The sequence below is a fragment of the Azolla caroliniana genome, unplaced genomic scaffold (assembly GCF_043228905.1).
Source record: "Azolla caroliniana isolate FFs.n. ecotype wild unplaced genomic scaffold, voAzoCaro1.0.p SCAF_6, whole genome shotgun sequence".
Lineage (NCBI taxonomy): Eukaryota > Viridiplantae > Streptophyta > Polypodiopsida > Salviniales > Salviniaceae > Azolla > Azolla caroliniana.
Window position 1 is genome coordinate 2,653,808 of NW_028230441.1, and position 18,288 is coordinate 2,672,095.

At 35.0% G+C, this 18,288-nt stretch overlaps 2 protein-coding genes across 4 annotated transcripts; both read left to right on the top strand.

Annotated features, from left to right (window-relative positions):
• Window positions 1-585: 585 nt before the first annotated feature.
• On the top strand, window positions 586-6,281 carry LOC147862565 (calcium-dependent lipid-binding protein-like). Its single transcript, XM_087321115.1, has 12 exons — window positions 586-659; window positions 794-824; window positions 1,584-1,685; window positions 2,680-2,730; window positions 2,817-2,934; window positions 3,033-3,154; window positions 3,618-3,716; window positions 3,850-3,930; window positions 4,261-4,346; window positions 4,660-4,885; window positions 5,136-5,300; window positions 5,753-6,281. The coding sequence occupies exons 1-12, from the start codon at window positions 586-588 to the stop codon at window positions 5,942-5,944; spliced, it is 1,347 nt and encodes a 448-aa protein (XP_087177241.1). The 3' UTR covers window positions 5,945-6,281.
• Window positions 6,282-6,537: 256 nt separating this feature from the next.
• LOC147862566 (calcium-dependent lipid-binding protein-like) lies at window positions 6,538-11,434 on the top strand. 3 transcript variants are annotated; one of them, XM_087321489.1, is made up of 10 exons: window positions 6,538-6,838; window positions 7,833-7,883; window positions 7,965-8,087; window positions 8,186-8,307; window positions 8,771-8,869; window positions 9,003-9,083; window positions 9,414-9,499; window positions 9,813-10,038; window positions 10,289-10,453; window positions 10,906-11,434. In XM_087321489.1, exons 3-10 carry the CDS (start codon window positions 7,982-7,984, stop codon window positions 11,095-11,097), a joined length of 1,077 nt encoding a protein of 358 aa, XP_087177615.1. In that variant the 5' UTR covers window positions 6,538-6,838; window positions 7,833-7,883; window positions 7,965-7,981; the 3' UTR covers window positions 11,098-11,434. The 3 variants fall into 3 exon arrangements, with proteins under 3 accessions (XP_087177615.1, XP_087177614.1, XP_087177616.1); XM_087321488.1 differs by having other exon boundaries at window positions 6,539-6,838; window positions 7,970-8,087; XM_087321490.1 differs by lacking the exons at window positions 8,771-8,869; window positions 9,003-9,083 and having other exon boundaries at window positions 6,550-6,838; window positions 7,970-8,087.
• Window positions 11,435-18,288: the final 6,854 nt, after the last annotated feature.

Sequence of the window (18,288 nt, forward strand, 5' to 3'; positions counted from 1 at the left end):
TTCGGTGGGTAAGATGAATCCATTCCTTCGATTTTTGTTTCAAAGTGTACAACCTTGGACAGAAACAACAATGTTCTTTACTGGAATTACAAACATAATTTTAGGGAACATGAAAGTCGAGACAAGTTGGTGGACTGTGACGAATTCTAAAAGAACTATGGAGTGTCATGGGTCTCTAAAAGTGAATCATTTAGCAGTTGAAGGTTGAGAGGATGTATCGGCAGTTTGCAAATAAAGGTTTTTTGGAAGCGGCGAAGAGGAAGCTCTCCATCTTCGATTTAATCGCAGAGTGAAGGACGATGATGCCATGAATGTCCCAGATTGGGGCATTAGCAAGGGAACATGAAGGAATCCATCCGGCGATCCACTAACTATGTACGTACATATAACTGAGAGACAATAATATTGCATGGATAGATCATATCATCATAGAACGAGAGACTTTATAGAAAATCTCTAAGTAAAGGGTTATTTTTTTGGGACTAGTTCTGCAAATTGTCCATATTTTCTAAGACTAGTAGTTCTGCAAATCTAATTTACAGAGAGAGAGAGAGAGCGAGCATGGTATGGTAGCGTGCAGACGCAATGGCCAAGCTTCCACGGAATCTCTCCTTTGCGTGTCTACCCAGAAAGCCTTGCAGTATCGCCTTCAGAATGTGGTAAGTAAAGGTAGTCGATCAATTCTTAGCGAGACAGAGACAGGAAGACTTGGAGAGAGATGACGCTCTTCCTGGGACTCTTCGCAGGTTTTTTCTTTGGATTGACTGGTATGTGGATATGGAAGTTTATGATATCCTGGAGGGGTTAAAGAACGAATCTCCAAGGTAAAATGTACACAGCCCACATGATTTTCTTTTATTTGGCTTTTGAATTGAATAATTAATTATTCCAATAGACGGGAATTATCTGGTTAGAATATTTAAATTCACTAAGCTCACGTGAATTTTTTCTCCCTCCTTTTTCTCTGCTTATTTTTATGCAGTAGAGCGCTTCATTTTTACATTAGAGCAAGTAACCAGGGCAAATTCACAAAGTTTATATGTTTTTCATTTCTTCAGTTTGAATGGGTATCTAGGGTAAATGCACTAAGTTCGCATATATATTATTTTTTTAAATGCTTTTATGCAATGGAGGGGATGTTGTTCACCTTAGATCAAGCGTCCAGGGTAAATTTCATCAAGCTCATGTGAATATTTGTTTTTTCTTACTTAATGGGTATCTAGGACACAAGCACTAAACTCATACGAAAGATTATCTATTTGTTTTATGTGTCGGAGAGGAATGTTTTATTTTCAGAATTACAATAGATTGGAAAATACTGTAAACTCACATGTATTTTTTCTTTGTTAAACTTAAATTTTTTTGTGCAGTCAAAGTTTTTTAGTTTCACACTAGATTGAGGTATTCATTGAGCTCGTATGAAGTTTTTTTTTTCAATGTAGTGGAGGGAATCTGTTTCACCTAAGATTAATACAATGAGTATCTACGAAGCTCATATGAAGATATTCTCTTTATTACTGCTAATTTTTAATGCAATCGATACCATTTTTTCACCTTCTCATGTGCATCGTGTCTTGGTTTAGGCAGTGGCTTTGCAGCTTCTTCACCAACTTAACCAAGTTGATGTTAAGAAACTTTGTGCCAACAATTATCCATCATGGGTTTCATTTACAAGCTTTGAGCATGTAAGTAGAAACAGTAGATTTTGTACAGAGCCACAATATGATGCTTTCACTCTCCCATGTATTTACCTATGTAATAATAACGTCTGAATTGGTAATAAGATAGAGATTGAAAGAGAGAAGATTTAGTAGTAAATCATCATGGGGTGAATTTAGAAAAATAAATTTCCTACTTTTGGAGAAAAAAATAAATTTCATGTAAGGCACAATGTGAGAGACAGCCTCTTACTTGCTTGCCTATGCATTGATGAATCATGGATCGATAGATAAGACCAATATGATATGATATGGTATGTAATACTATCCATGGGAGCCCTATCAAAATAAATCATTTAATTGATTCTCATGCTGGAAATGTCTGGGGACTGGGCCTGTGGTTTAAGTTTCCTATGATGTTCGGTGACTCTTGTAATGAGAGCCCAAAGAGAGAGAAAGTAGCAATAAATCATATGATGAGAGCTAAGAAACTTAATTTTCAGTTTCTCGAAAAAAGTAATGTTACAGTGCAACTGCAGAAATTATAAAATCGTTAGTACTGAAAGATAACTCAAAAAGTTGATGAGATTCACCTACCAAAACCTGTGCTATAAATAGATTAGCTGTAGCCTTTCGAGGCCAATTAGCTGTAATAAGCTATTTCGCTATAGTGATCTTCGCACATAAAAGCTCACGCTGAACTCCAGACTGATAAACATGTCCTAGTGACCTGTTGTAAATACCGGTCCGATGATGGTGTAACAAGTACCATATCTTGCGACTTACATAAGAGTTAAGATGCTACACATTATGATTTATTGGTAACTGAAATGGCTGAATTTACAGCTCGGTTATTTGCTATAGTGGTGCTCATTCACATCAGAAGTGACAAAACTCACCCTTGAAACCATAGGTTAATAAACCTGACGTAGTCATCTATCTTAAATACTGGTATCTTCATGAGTACAAATTTTGTAACTATAATTTGCATTCATACTATCATCTAATTATATTGGCGCAGGTGAAATGGCTCAATTTACAACTGGATCAAGTTTGGCCATATGTTGCTTTGGTAAGTAAGCTCCATGGCAATTTTGGTAAATGTGCCAAGTCTTGGAATCTGCAAGATGCTTTATTTTTTGTACTGTCCTAGGATAGGCAGCATCAAAGATGATTGAATTAAAAGTCGAGCCAATGCTTGCGACATATTGCCCTCCTGGAATTACAATGAAGTTTGCAAAGCTTTTTCTTGGCACAGTGGCACCACACATTGAAGGTATCCAAATTTTAACACTCGTGGCATAATTCAACATTCATTTCACAAATTTAATACTTTAGGCAAATCAATAATATAACAAACAGTTACTGCACCAGGAATCAAGATTCAAAATGATACAAAAGGGCATCTTATAATGGATCTAGACTTCAAATGGGGAGGAAATCCTTCTGCTATTATTGCAGTTGAGACTGTAGTTGGTGCAAAGTTCCCAGTGCAGGTAAGCCATGGGTATTTTCTCTTGATTTTCGTTAGTTGAGATTGATAAAACTGACAAATGGATAAAAACCATGATTATCTTGTTACCTGAAAACAAGACTTTTGACAATGCTCTACTTTATGCCAAGATTTTTCTTTTGATGAGCAAGGGGCAACAGCATAATATGAAAATCTAGAAAGAAACAATAATCAGTGTAAACTTAATTCTGGGGTCAAAAGGTAGCAGATGTTGACAAATAATAAGATAATTTTTACGAATGGACTAAGTCTTACAAATCAGCTATTAATACAGATTTAAACTGATCTCTGCAATGCAGATTGGAAAAAGCATCACATTGTTCACGTATTATGAATCTAGCAGTCAATTATGGCATAATGTGATTTTCAGCTTATATGTAGATACCAGAGAAGAATAACATTATCCTTAGTGTGACTGACTATGGTATGAAATTCTGTATTAATAGCTAAAAAATCTCAAAGTCTATGCTGTGGTTAGAGTGATCATGAAACCAATAGAAGATATACCATGCATTTCAGGAGTTGCCATCTCACTTTTGAGTCAGGTATGTATTTGGGGCACTTTGACTTCAGGATGAACCAATATGTGAAATAGTATATGCTTTTCAGCAATAAATTATTTTTACATCAATGATTTTAAGGGGGATACTAACAAGTGATTTCTTGCCAAAATTGTAGCCAAAACCAACAGTAAAATACAATTTAAAACTTATCGGAGGAAGTATATCTAGTGTTCCTTGGATTTCTGAGTTGATTAAGGTAAAGTTTCTAAAATATGATGAATGGGATTATATGCACAAAGAGAATGGTTAACATTCTCCGTAATATACATTTTTATGCAAAATTGAACTTCGTTGTGAAGTTACCTAGTAAAGGGAGATGGAAGCAACGAGAGAAATGAAAACCATAGGTGTTTATAAATGAGAATGAATAAATATTCGTCTTTTAATGTTTCCCCATTTATTGGTTTCTTGGAAGGCCTGGTACATTTGTCACCCATATGCTTACCTTTTATTCTGAATAGATGGGTGTTCTTTAAGGTGGATATCTTGGCAAGAGAAAAGCTAAAGAATTAAGTTTTGTGTGCAGGAAACTGTAGAAACGCTTATCACAGACACCCTGGAATGGCCACATAGAATTGTAATTCCAATTGCACAACATCCTATTGATTTAAGGTATGTATGTCTGTCTGTCTGTATGTATGTATCTATATCTATCTATCTATCTATATATGCAATTTTGATTCTTTCTTGTTGTAGAGGTGATTATATTGAGGGTTATTTAAAGAATATCTCTGTTTTACTTGGTATTAAGTCTTCTTTGTCTGTCAAATGTTTATGGACGTATGTGATTTATGTTGAGATATTAGATGTATCGTGTATCCTTCACATGTTTATATATGCTTTGACCAACCATCTGCATTCATTTTTTTATTTGTCTCTTCAATGCTATCATGTTTTGCAATGATACTTGTTTAATGATGAACAGTGATTTGGAGCGAAAGCTTCAAGGCAGGTTGACATTGACAGTAATAAGGGCAGCTAAGCTGAAAATGTTTGAAATAATAGGAAAGTCAGATCCGTATGTAGTTCTCTATGTTCGCAAACTATTAAAAAAGAAAACCAATGTAATCAAGGATAATCAGCAACCAGAGTGGAATGAAGTATTCGACCTTGATGTCGAGGACAAAGAAACACAGTCACTTGTTTTGCAGGTCTCTTTCTCTTTGCCATCTCAAGAAAGGTGTTAAGATGTGCTAGTGTAGTTGTCTGGCTACAATATACAAGGAATTTGCAATAGACTTTTAGGTTTACTTGAATTGCTTATTGAAAATTTCAATATTGAGAATTAGCAAGGACTTTTCTTCCTTAGAGTTGTGAGGAATTTTGTTACCTTAGACTTGATTTTTCTATCCTTAAGCCATGGGAAAATTTGCAAATATTAAAGTTGTATTTTCTTTATAGGTCATGGATAAGGATAGTGTGGCAGACAAGTTTATTGGTGTTGTAGTGCTCCCCCTTTCAGTGCTAAAAGATGAGACTACTGAAGAATTAACGTTAGATCTAGCATCAAAGTTAGAAATGAGCAATGCAAATGCTAGCGAATTCCGTGGCACAATATCAATCTCAGTAAGTATTGTAAATTAAGAGATTATATGCATAGCACAATGTAATCTACTGTTGCTTACTTTTTATTAAAAAGGACCTACTATTTTTACAGAAACACAGAGATGATTTTCATAAAAAAACATTTGAGTTACTTTTAAACTAATTTCTTGGAACAATAAAGCTGTTTCCTCTTAGAGAGAGAACGCTGTTACAAATTTCAAGGTGTAGCACAATGTCATGCACCATCACAATGATTTCTAAAAATAAAAACTGAGTTATTTCTAATAGCAAAAAAAGTCATGATAAAACTTAAAAACAAAAAAGCTGAGATATTTCTAACAAATATTGTTTGTGATGAAATACCCTGGGCTTCAAAATCATAGATCGCTTCTACTAACTCATCTACAGTGAGACTGCTACAAAGAAAGGATTAAAAGTAATGCCAAAATTTAACCTCGCTTTATGTGATACAGATAAAGTATCATGTTTTCTCAAAGGAGGAACAAGCTGCAGCCATTGAAGCTGAAGAGTCTTTTCTTAAGGCAAGACAAATGACTGCAGAAGCACAATATATTGGTGGAGTGATGGATGCCATTGGATCTGTCATGGGAGGAACAGGCAAGCTCATAATTGATGGTGCAAGTATTCTTGGAAGTATGGCATAAATCTAGCTGGTAAAAGCCATGGAAACATCTTATCCAACATGACTTTTGCTCTTGGATGAAGTAGTATTCCTGATTATAAAGTGTGTTTGATTCATGAATCATCAATCTTTGTAAAGCTTTATTAATCTGCAGTGTGCGCGTGTGACGTACACGCATGCGCGTGCACACACACACACACACACCATTCTAAATGAGGACCTTGAATACTAATTTGATGACCCTATAGCTAGTTCCATTTTTAGAGGGTTGCAACTTAAATCATGCACTCAATGTATTGTCTAACTTACATATATTCTTGATTAGCTCAGATTGGAACCGACTATGTTACAACTTAGCATGTGCAATTACTCTACTTCTTTAGATCAAGCGTCCAGGGTAAATTTCATCAAGCTCATGTGAATATTTGTTTTTTCTTACTTAATGGGTATCTAGGACACAAGCACTAAACTCATACGAAAGATTATCTATTTGTTTTATGTGTCGGAGAGGAATGTTTTATTTTCAGAATTACAATAGATTGGAAAATACTGTAAACTCACATGTATTTTTTCTTTGTTAAACTTAAATTTTTTTGTGCAGTCAAAGTTTTTTAGTTTCACACTAGATTGAGGTATTCATTGAGCTCGTATGAAGTTTTTTTTTTCAATGTAGTGGAGGGAATCTGTTTCACCTAAGATTAATACAATGAGTATCTACGAAGCTCATATGAAGATATTCTCTTTATTACTGCTAATTTTTAATGCAATCGATACCATTTTTTCACCTTCTCATGTGCATCGTGTCTTGGTTTAGGCAGTGGCTTTGCAGCTTCTTCACCAACTTAACCAAGTTGATGTTAAGAAACTTTGTGCCAACAATTATCCATCATGGGTTTCATTTACAAGCTTTGAGCATGTAAGTAGAAACAGTAGATTTTGTACAGAGCCACAATATGATGCTTTCACTCTCCCATGTATTTACCTATGTAATAATAACGTCTGAATTGGTAATAAGATAGAGATTGAAAGAGAGAAGATTTAGTAGTAAATCATCATGGGGTGAATTTAGAAAAATAAATTTCCTACTTTTGGAGAAAAAAATAAATTTCATGTAAGGCACAATGTGAGAGACAGCCTCTTACTTGCTTGCCTATGCATTGATGAATCATGGATCGATAGATAAGACCAATATGATATGATATGGTATGTAATACTATCCATGGGAGCCCTATCAAAATAAATCATTTAATTGATTCTCATGCTGGAAATGTCTGGGGACTGGGCCTGTGGTTTAAGTTTCCTATGATGTTCGGTGACTCTTGTAATGAGAGCCCAAAGAGAGAGAAAGTAGCAATAAATCATATGATGAGAGCTAAGAAACTTAATTTTCAGTTTCTCGAAAAAAGTAATGTTACAGTGCAACTGCAGAAATTATAAAATCGTTAGTACTGAAAGATAACTCAAAAAGTTGATGAGATTCACCTACCAAAACCTGTGCTATAAATAGATTAGCTGTAGCCTTTCGAGGCCAATTAGCTGTAATAAGCTATTTCGCTATAGTGATCTTCGCACATAAAAGCTCACGCTGAACTCCAGACTGATAAACATGTCCTAGTGACCTGTTGTAAATACCGGTCCGATGATGGTGTAACAAGTACCATATCTTGCGACTTACATAAGAGTTAAGATGCTACACATTATGATTTATTGGTAACTGAAATGGCTGAATTTACAGCTCGGTTATTTGCTATAGTGGTGCTCATTCACATCAGAAGTGACAAAACTCACCCTTGAAACCATAGGTTAATAAACCTGACGTAGTCATCTATCTTAAATACTGGTATCTTCATGAGTACAAATTTTGTAACTATAATTTGCATTCATACTATCATCTAATTATATTGGCGCAGGTGAAATGGCTCAATTTACAACTGGATCAAGTTTGGCCATATGTTGCTTTGGTAAGTAAGCTCCATGGCAATTTTGGTAAATGTGCCAAGTCTTGGAATCTGCAAGATGCTTTATTTTTTGTACTGTCCTAGGATAGGCAGCATCAAAGATGATTGAATTAAAAGTCGAGCCAATGCTTGCGACATATTGCCCTCCTGGAATTACAATGAAGTTTGCAAAGCTTTTTCTTGGCACAGTGGCACCACACATTGAAGGTATCCAAATTTTAACACTCGTGGCATAATTCAACATTCATTTCACAAATTTAATACTTTAGGCAAATCAATAATATAACAAACAGTTACTGCACCAGGAATCAAGATTCAAAATGATACAAAAGGGCATCTTATAATGGATCTAGACTTCAAATGGGGAGGAAATCCTTCTGCTATTATTGCAGTTGAGACTGTAGTTGGTGCAAAGTTCCCAGTGCAGGTAAGCCATGGGTATTTTCTCTTGATTTTCGTTAGTTGAGATTGATAAAACTGACAAATGGATAAAAACCATGATTATCTTGTTACCTGAAAACAAGACTTTTGACAATGCTCTACTTTATGCCAAGATTTTTCTTTTGATGAGCAAGGGGCAACAGCATAATATGAAAATCTAGAAAGAAACAATAATCAGTGTAAACTTAATTCTGGGGTCAAAAGGTAGCAGATGTTGACAAATAATAAGATAATTTTTACGAATGGACTAAGTCTTACAAATCAGCTATTAATACAGATTTAAACTGATCTCTGCAATGCAGATTGGAAAAAGCATCACATTGTTCACGTATTATGAATCTAGCAGTCAATTATGGCATAATGTGATTTTCAGCTTATATGTAGATACCAGAGAAGAATAACATTATCCTTAGTGTGACTGACTATGGTATGAAATTCTGTATTAATAGCTAAAAAATCTCAAAGTCTATGCTGTGGTTAGAGTGATCATGAAACCAATAGAAGATATACCATGCATTTCAGGAGTTGCCATCTCACTTTTGAGTCAGGTATGTATTTGGGGCACTTTGACTTCAGGATGAACCAATATGTGAAATAGTATATGCTTTTCAGCAATAAATTATTTTTACATCAATGATTTTAAGGGGGATACTAACAAGTGATTTCTTGCCAAAATTGTAGCCAAAACCAACAGTAAAATACAATTTAAAACTTATCGGAGGAAGTATATCTAGTGTTCCTTGGATTTCTGAGTTGATTAAGGTAAAGTTTCTAAAATATGATGAATGGGATTATATGCACAAAGAGAATGGTTAACATTCTCCGTAATATACATTTTTATGCAAAATTGAACTTCGTTGTGAAGTTACCTAGTAAAGGGAGATGGAAGCAACGAGAGAAATGAAAACCATAGGTGTTTATAAATGAGAATGAATAAATATTCGTCTTTTAATGTTTCCCCATTTATTGGTTTCTTGGAAGGCCTGGTACATTTGTCACCCATATGCTTACCTTTTATTCTGAATAGATGGGTGTTCTTTAAGGTGGATATCTTGGCAAGAGAAAAGCTAAAGAATTAAGTTTTGTGTGCAGGAAACTGTAGAAACGCTTATCACAGACACCCTGGAATGGCCACATAGAATTGTAATTCCAATTGCACAACATCCTATTGATTTAAGGTATGTATGTCTGTCTGTATGTATGTATGTATCTATATCTATCTATCTATCTATATATGCAATTTTGATTCTTTCTTGTTGTAGAGGTGATTATATTGAGGGTTATTTAAAGAATATCTCTGTTTTACTTGGTATTAAGTCTTCTTTGTCTGTCAAATGTTTATGGACGTATGTGATTTATGTTGAGATATTAGATGTATCGTGTATCCTTCACATGTTTATATATGCTTTGACCAACCATCTGCATTCATTTTTTTATTTGTCTCTTCAATGCTATCATGTTTTGCAATGATACTTGTTTAATGATGAACAGTGATTTGGAGCGAAAGCTTCAAGGCAGGTTGACATTGACAGTAATAAGGGCAGCTAAGCTGAAAATGTTTGAAATAATAGGAAAGTCAGATCCGTATGTAGTTCTCTATGTTCGCAAACTATTAAAAAAGAAAACCAATGTAATCAAGGATAATCAGCAACCAGAGTGGAATGAAGTATTCGACCTTGATGTCGAGGACAAAGAAACACAGTCACTTGTTTTGCAGGTCTCTTTCTCTTTGCCATCTCAAGAAAGGTGTTAAGATGTGCTAGTGTAGTTGTCTGGCTACAATATACAAGGAATTTGCAATAGACTTTTAGGTTTACTTGAATTGCTTATTGAAAATTTCAATATTGAGAATTAGCAAGGACTTTTCTTCCTTAGAGTTGTGAGGAATTTTGTTACCTTAGACTTGATTTTTCTATCCTTAAGCCATGGGAAAATTTGCAAATATTAAAGTTGTATTTTCTTTATAGGTCATGGATAAGGATAGTGTGGCAGACAAGTTTATTGGTGTTGTAGTGCTCCCCCTTTCAGTGCTAAAAGATGAGACTACTGAAGAATTAACGTTAGATCTAGCATCAAAGTTAGAAATGAGCAATGCAAATGCTAGCGAATTCCGTGGCACAATATCAATCTCAGTAAGTATTGTAAATTAAGAGATTATATGCATAGCACAATGTAATCTACTGTTGCTTACTTTTTATTAAAAAGGACCTACTATTTTTACAGAAACACAGAGATGATTTTCATAAAAAAACATTTGAGTTACTTTTAAACTAATTTCTTGGAACAATAAAGCTGTTTCCTCTTAGAGAGAGAACGCTGTTACAAATTTCAAGGTGTAGCACAATGTCATGCACCATCACAATGATTTCTAAAAATAAAAACTGAGTTATTTCTAATAGCAAAAAAAGTCATGATAAAACTTAAAAACAAAAAAGCTGAGATATTTCTAACAAATATTGTTTGTGATGAAATACCCTGGGCTTCAAAATCATAGATCGCTTCTACTAACTCATCTACAGTGAGACTGCTACAAAGAAAGGATTAAAAGTAATGCCAAAATTTAACCTCGCTTTATGTGATACAGATAAAGTATCATGTTTTCTCAAAGGAGGAACAAGCTGCAGCCATTGAAGCTGAAGAGTCTTTTCTTAAGGCAAGACAAATGACTGCAGAAGCACAATATATTGGTGGAGTGATGGATGCCATTGGATCTGTCATGGGAGGAACAGGCAAGCTCATAATTGATGGTGCAAGTATTCTTGGAAGTATGGCATAAATCTAGCTGGTAAAAGCCATGGAAACATCTTATCCAACATGACTTTTGCTCTTGGATGAAGTAGTATTCCTGATTATAAAGTGTGTTTGATTCATGAATCATCAATCTTTGTAAAGCTTTATTAATCTGCAGTGTGCGCGTGTGACGTACACGCATGCGCGTGCACACACACACACACACACCATTCTAAATGAGGACCTTGAATACTAATTTGATGACCCTATAGCTAGTTCCATTTTTAGAGGGTTGCAACTTAAATCATGCACTCAATGTATTGTCTAACTTACATATATTCTTGATTAGCTCAGATTGGAACCGACTATGTTACAACTTAGCATGTGCAATTACTCTACTTCTTTGTGTGGTACATCTTGTAGATATCTTCCCCAAGTTTGCCTCTATGCATCACTATGTTTGCTAAAGTTGCAAGATGCCATTTGATGCCATTTAAATATCATGTAGACGCTCCTATGATGATAGGTAGTCCAAGGTAAAGTGGGGGAAACAATGTTGTAGATGAATGAGAGATGTAAATGAAGTAGGGATAATTAGTAAACTATGCGTATACTTTAATAGTAATAAAATAAATGTCCAAGCTTTTTTCAATTTATATTGATATAAAATATTAAATACCCATAAGAACTATATCGCGTAGAAAAATGTTATTGATATTCCCTTTATGTCTTCTGATAAACATGTTGCCATATTGATTCTTCTTATTGTTCTCAACTAAATAATACATCATTAACTTGCTGGTTTTCGTGTCAAGAAACATTAACTAATTACTTGCTGACGATTGTGAATGTTTAGGCTTAATAAATGTCATGTTAGAGTAACTTGAGCGAGAGTGCTAAGGTTAGCTATTCAATTGAAGACATTGAGATTTATTTGCATCTCATCATGTAGGAGCACTTCAATGTGTATGTATGTTGTATCATCCCTCTATCAAAACTTTGCACTAATATAATCTTCATGTATTTCATTGATATCAGCAATACTCATAGTTTCAATAATATAAAAATTTACCCTAGGTCAAAATGTTGCTTGTAAAGTAAATCTCTCCTTAAATGAACAAGTAATATTTTTAAGAGCATGTTTCCTACCATCATTAATTGCATGACTGAAGTTTGTACATTGTCATGAAATTCATTCAATGGCATTGTTGAACAAATGCAAAATAAAAAAGAGTGTATGAATTTTGTACATTATCATAAAGAGCACTGAATGGTTTTGTTGAAGAAAGCAATAATATAAATTGTAGAAGAGACTAGAGTTTTATCTTTTACCAAAATGATAGTCAAAGTTGATAAAAAACATGATCAATGTGCTTCCATGGTATAAATATGAAGTTAACCAAACTACCATATACATGTGTGTGTGCACATTTGCACTTGGGACAGGGACTTTTAAAGATTGAGACTTGGATCCATACAATCATAAGCCATAGTGGTCAAAGGTAAATTGTCATAGTTTATTTCAAGTGCTCAATGTCAGCACATATATGAGGTATGGAAATATACATGTAAGTGATAATTTTGTTGCATAAAAGGACATTAAGGAAACAAAAAAAGTGTGTAATGGAGACATAGAGGGAAGGGTGCATAAGAGGGTCTTGTATTGTCATGTTGTTTTAATACATATACCACTCTTACAAATAGATGGGTAGATAGGTGGATCTATTATTACAATGGACAAGGCTCATCTCATGGCAGAGGATCAAATTTGGGTTCTCAAAATTAGGAATGGTGTTATGGTGTAAATAAACTACCAAAGAGATAGAATGTAATTGTTTTACCAAGTTATTGCTGATAGCATCAAGGATATAATGTAGGCCATTGGTGGATTAATGAACTAATTCGTACAAGTAGAATGTACTACTATCGCAAATTGAAACATGGTATAATTGTTTACTTGCCTATATGTATATATTCAAGGTGTATGAAAGCCATACGTGTACATAAACACAAACATACTTTATAGTTTTCACACACATGCATGCTTAAACGTATTGTTGAGCATTGATTCATGTCATCATAATTGGTAAGGATGTTAAAAAAAAGCAATACTCTCTATATGTAATGAATGGCTGAATACCATCCCAACCATAGTATTTATTGAAAATGTTCATAGTCCTCTACCCCCTTTTTTTGTTATCCTTACATATATGCCTCTCATATAATTGTATAAAGCTTGACAAAGTGATCCAATCAATCCCTACTTTCAAGGATGCAATTAAAATCTTATAAAATCTAAACATTAGATCTAGACTTTTTCATTGAGGGTGGCAATGATATTTCCAAAAAGGTCAAGGATATAGATGATAGAGGCACATATACAAGAGATGGTTTCATTATCTTTTCACGACACATTTTGAATGCCAATGATAATGCTGTTATTTTTTAAAATAACAAAGGTATATACGATATTAGGTCATATGTGACAAGTGGTAGTTTCAAAAGTATCCTTACATATTTAAATGCAATGTTTCTACAATATCGGTGTGTTTTTAAATCTCTTGCTACCGCATGCTCATACAAACATTTTACAAGCAATATATGGTTGACGTGACACACGGATCTGCATGTGGTACACATTCATCATTTGCACATAGTATTCAATCAAGGAATCATTCGTCAATGTTATGTATACAATGCAAACTCCAAAGGAAAATGTTCCTATTGTATGGGGGGCATTGCAAGTCTACTTTCCATAATAACAGTTCCCTCCTTTCAATACTCAGTAAAACTTGGAAGATCATTACCGCTCTCTCATAATGTAACGATACCAACACCTCAGAAACATTGGACCACCTGGGGGGTCTCAACTTTGCATTTGAAAACCTACTAGAGATGGATTTGAAAACCTACTTTCCATAATAACGGTTCCCTCCTTTCAGTACTCAGTAAAACTTGGAAGATCATTACCGCTCTCTCATAATGTAACGATACCAACACATCAGAAACATTGGACCACCTGGGGGGTCTCAACTTTGCATTTGAAAACCTACTAGAGATGGATTTGATCATTTAAGGGGTCAACTAAATTGATTCTCTTTAGATGGCTATTAGTGCATACGGCATTACTAGTTGGCCATTCATTGAAAGGGAATGTAACACCTAATCTTCGGCAATGTGGCTTTTGCCATGAAGCTTAGGAGACCACCAAGCATGTCCTCTAGTCCCGTCCCATGACTCAACAAGTATAGAATAAAGTCCTTTCGTTATTCTTAACAATCAATGTCGGTTGCCAATTTTCATGGGGATCAACAATGCGGGGAGTGTTACATTCCAGCTTGATGTTGTATGAGGCAGACGATGTTCAGGAGGCAATGATGGTACATAATAACAGGTTGATATTAGTTAGCCCTTTCAGCAACCTCAAAAGTAGGTGTGATCTGTTTAGGTTTGGAAAACAATGACTACGGTTACGCTATGGGCATTATGGAAATGTTGATGTAACCAATTTTATGATGTGGCAAATTAACGTCTCTCATATGTCTTGCTTGAGATATGGGAGAACTTGTTGGCAGTACTTTGTGCCCAGTATGACAATATGCATGGTTCCCCAGGGACTGTGAACAAGAGAAGGAAGAAGCTTCTTCACTTATGGAAAAAGTTGCCCCTGTTGATAGAGTCAACTCAAGGGCCTCAATGGCACTATTGACTTCCATGGACCCTTTCTTGAATATCAGTAAATTCCAACACCTACAAAATCCTATCTTTGGTCTTAGGATTAATGTACATCATTGTACATAAAAAGTTGTAAGATTCTGGGCAGACAAGCTCAAGTTGTAGCCTTCAGGTGTTTTTGCTTCATACTATTGAAGAAAATCTTTGAAGAAAAAAAAGAAGTCTACTTTCCATAAACATATTGTGGGATGCCTTTGTTTTCTAGACTAAGCCCTAACCATTTATTGCATTAAACTAATGCATATTGTTTCTATAAAAGAAATTATCTTAATAACTTTAGAATTGAGGAAAATTTGTGGAGGTCAGGATAAGCAACTCTTTAACCTTCTTAATGTGTGGTGAGCTAGTTATTAGTATATTCTCAAGTTGAGTTTTAAAACTAGAAAGTTTTAGACTATGAGAAACTCTTGACATAAATAAGGATGTACAAGGTTTTTGAGAGAGATAACCTAGCAATCCTAATTGATGAAATCTCAAACGTTGTATTTTTTATCATACATGAAAAAAATCTCGATTACGTAAGTTGCAACTACAAGAGCATGACAAAATAAGTTAGTAACATTAGTCTTTTATATTTCATTGGTATTCAATGTCAAGCTATATATTAAGACACGAGACTCAATGAAACATTGAAATTCAAGTTGATTTGCTATGAATTTGTCCCTTCATATACTATTAGTTTGATTGGAACCGCCACCAAGCAGCCAAACTCAAGGCTCGAAAGTATGTGGAAAATATCTCCTTAAGTGTTTGGCAATTTATTCACTCTTTGCCCAAAAGGTCTTTGAGTTGTTCAAATTCTAAGCTATATAGATATAAGTACAAATTTCTCCAAAAAGGAAATATTTAATTACATCCCATATACTTGAATAGTTTGATGGAAAATGATTATAGCAATCTACGAGGTCTAGAATGTGTTTAATAATCCTATTGATATGTTATTTATTTTGTTGTTAAACTAGAAAGCTCGTGCATTCCTCTTCTAAAGTACCAAGTGTGATATTAAAACTTATGATGCTTAAATGGGTATGTGATACTACTAGCAATTGTCGCGATATATTGTAACAACCATTTTTTCTATCTTGAAGGTGTTTATGTACATATAGTGTTATTCATGGTTCACCTCCAAACACTCCACGTTACATTGTGAAACTAGTTCCCATCCTCACAGACATGAATGAAAACTAGTTCCCATTAGTTGAAAGAGGGGCGTGAATGAGATGAGATACATAGAGAACAAACATGTGGGTTATTGAATGCAAGTGATGCGTGTGGAAAGTTTGGCTAGAGACATATGCGAAAGTGTAAGATAAATAAGTGATATCGCCCATATGTATGTAGATGTATGGTGGTGAACTTTTGTACAACCAACATAGGGTATATAGTAGCTTAGAATGAAAGGATAATTTAAGCAAGGGCTACCCGATAAAGGGACTAAAGTTGTGTATAGAAGGACAATTTAACTAATGGAGTATATTCATTTTTGGAAATTAATGAGAACTAGTTCCCATACTCTAGTTAACATACATTGGTAATATGATATGGGAACTCCCTACTCGTATGAAAGAACACCATGTGTGACTTCTCAATCACTTGTTGATGGTCGGTCTCCAAACATTTCCTTATAGATTGAGATGAGACGTTTACATGTCTAGCAAAAGGATCATGCCAGGCTCTTTAGATCGATAAGAAGCCTCTTTGTCATGATATTTGGATTTGTAAACTGTTCATCTTTTTTCGGTGATGATAATTTCTCACTCATTCCAACCCTTGGCGCCAATCCACTATTTGAATTACACACGCAATAACTCTCTCTCGTCAATGTTCTCCATCATTCATTTTGATATGGTTTCTATGATGGGATGTTGCTCCCGTTTTCCATTGGCTTCAATGAGCTCTACTTTGATTGCAAAACTTTGTCTTTGAACTTGTTGAAGTGAATATGCTTGCTAGTTAGGACATACAACCTAGATTTGATGATCAATTAACTCCTTGTCCAACATGTTCTTGGCTTATTGCAACTACAATCAACGTCATACTTCCCAAGAGTTTCGACTTTGTTCGATTAATAAGGGGTTTTTAAATGTGGTGAGAGCATGTCGTTAGGGCACTTTTCTATGATATCTAATGTGGGTGTATCTTCATTGGTGTTGGAATAAAATGAGCAATGTTCCCCATCATTAACCACAATAGGTCTATTTGTACCTTGTATTTGGCTTTAGCATAGTGTTGCGAATTAGGATATGAGAAAGAGCACACTATACCACCATGGTTAAGATAAGTATGTCAATTGATTTGAGATTAGTCTGAGGTTTTAATTCATCAACACAGGGATATAGTTTAAGAGAAATGATATTTGGTATAGTAAGTATGTGTGAATGGAGGCATTTGATTAGCCTATCTACAACCTTGAGTAAGTAGCGTTAAATACGTTACTAGTAAGGTAAACCCATCACAACAAAAGAAGAAGAGGCATAAGTGATAACTTATCATCATGGTAAGCTAGCCCATAGAAAGAAAGAGAGACAAATTTAAGAACCCAAGGGTGTCAATGGTTGTAGTTCATTGGGTAAGGTTGTCAAGAGGCGATCAAGAGGTAAAGAGTTCAACCCCTACTACATTATGCAATGGAGTCTAGCAAAGAGACTAGAAGTTAATGCCCTCGTAAACCCCTTATACAATCCGCATTCGAGCATCTCATGAGATAGTGGACATGTATACATTCAAATGTAGGGTCAATGTGCATGTGGTGAGATTTGATGATTAAAGGGCTCATGTTCGACGTCTATGTTCCACAATGAGTTATTAATGTGAAGTAGAGCATGCAATTAGATCTTGGTTCCAAGTCTATGTTCCACAATGAGTTATTAATGTGAAGTAGAGCATGCAATCGGATCTTGGTTCCAAGTGCAGTTCCAAGTGCATGGGTCAGGTCACTAAGTAAAAAACTTAGCTTACAAATACCAAGTAGAGCATGTAATCGGGTCCTGGTCCCAAGTGCATGGGTCAAGCCAGTAAGTAAAAAGCTTACCTTACAAATACGGTGAGACCGTGATATGAAAGAGAGAAAAGACAAGGGAGGCGCTCGAGCGTAGAGACAAGCGAGAGGGTACGAGTCATTCATCTGGTTTCCATATACACTTGTGTGCCAAGTGCATGGCATGGCATGGCAAAGGGTGGCATTTTTGTGTGAGTGAATGAAAGAGGTGAGGGGACCTTTGAGCAGCCTCTCTTGCAAAGACCAAAGAAAATATTAACCAAAACAAGTAGTCTTTTGTTTTCTGTTTTTGTTTTGTAAAAACAAAAAAGGGGGGGTTAACAACCCTCTATCAACCCACCCCCTCCTTCCTCCAATTAAAATGCTCTTTTCCTTCTTCACCTCCTATAATATATATATGTATGTTACATATGTAAATATATATAAATGTACACATATATATATATATTTGGTGTATATCAAGCCATGATCATGCATGGTCTCTAAAACCCTAATCTATTCTAT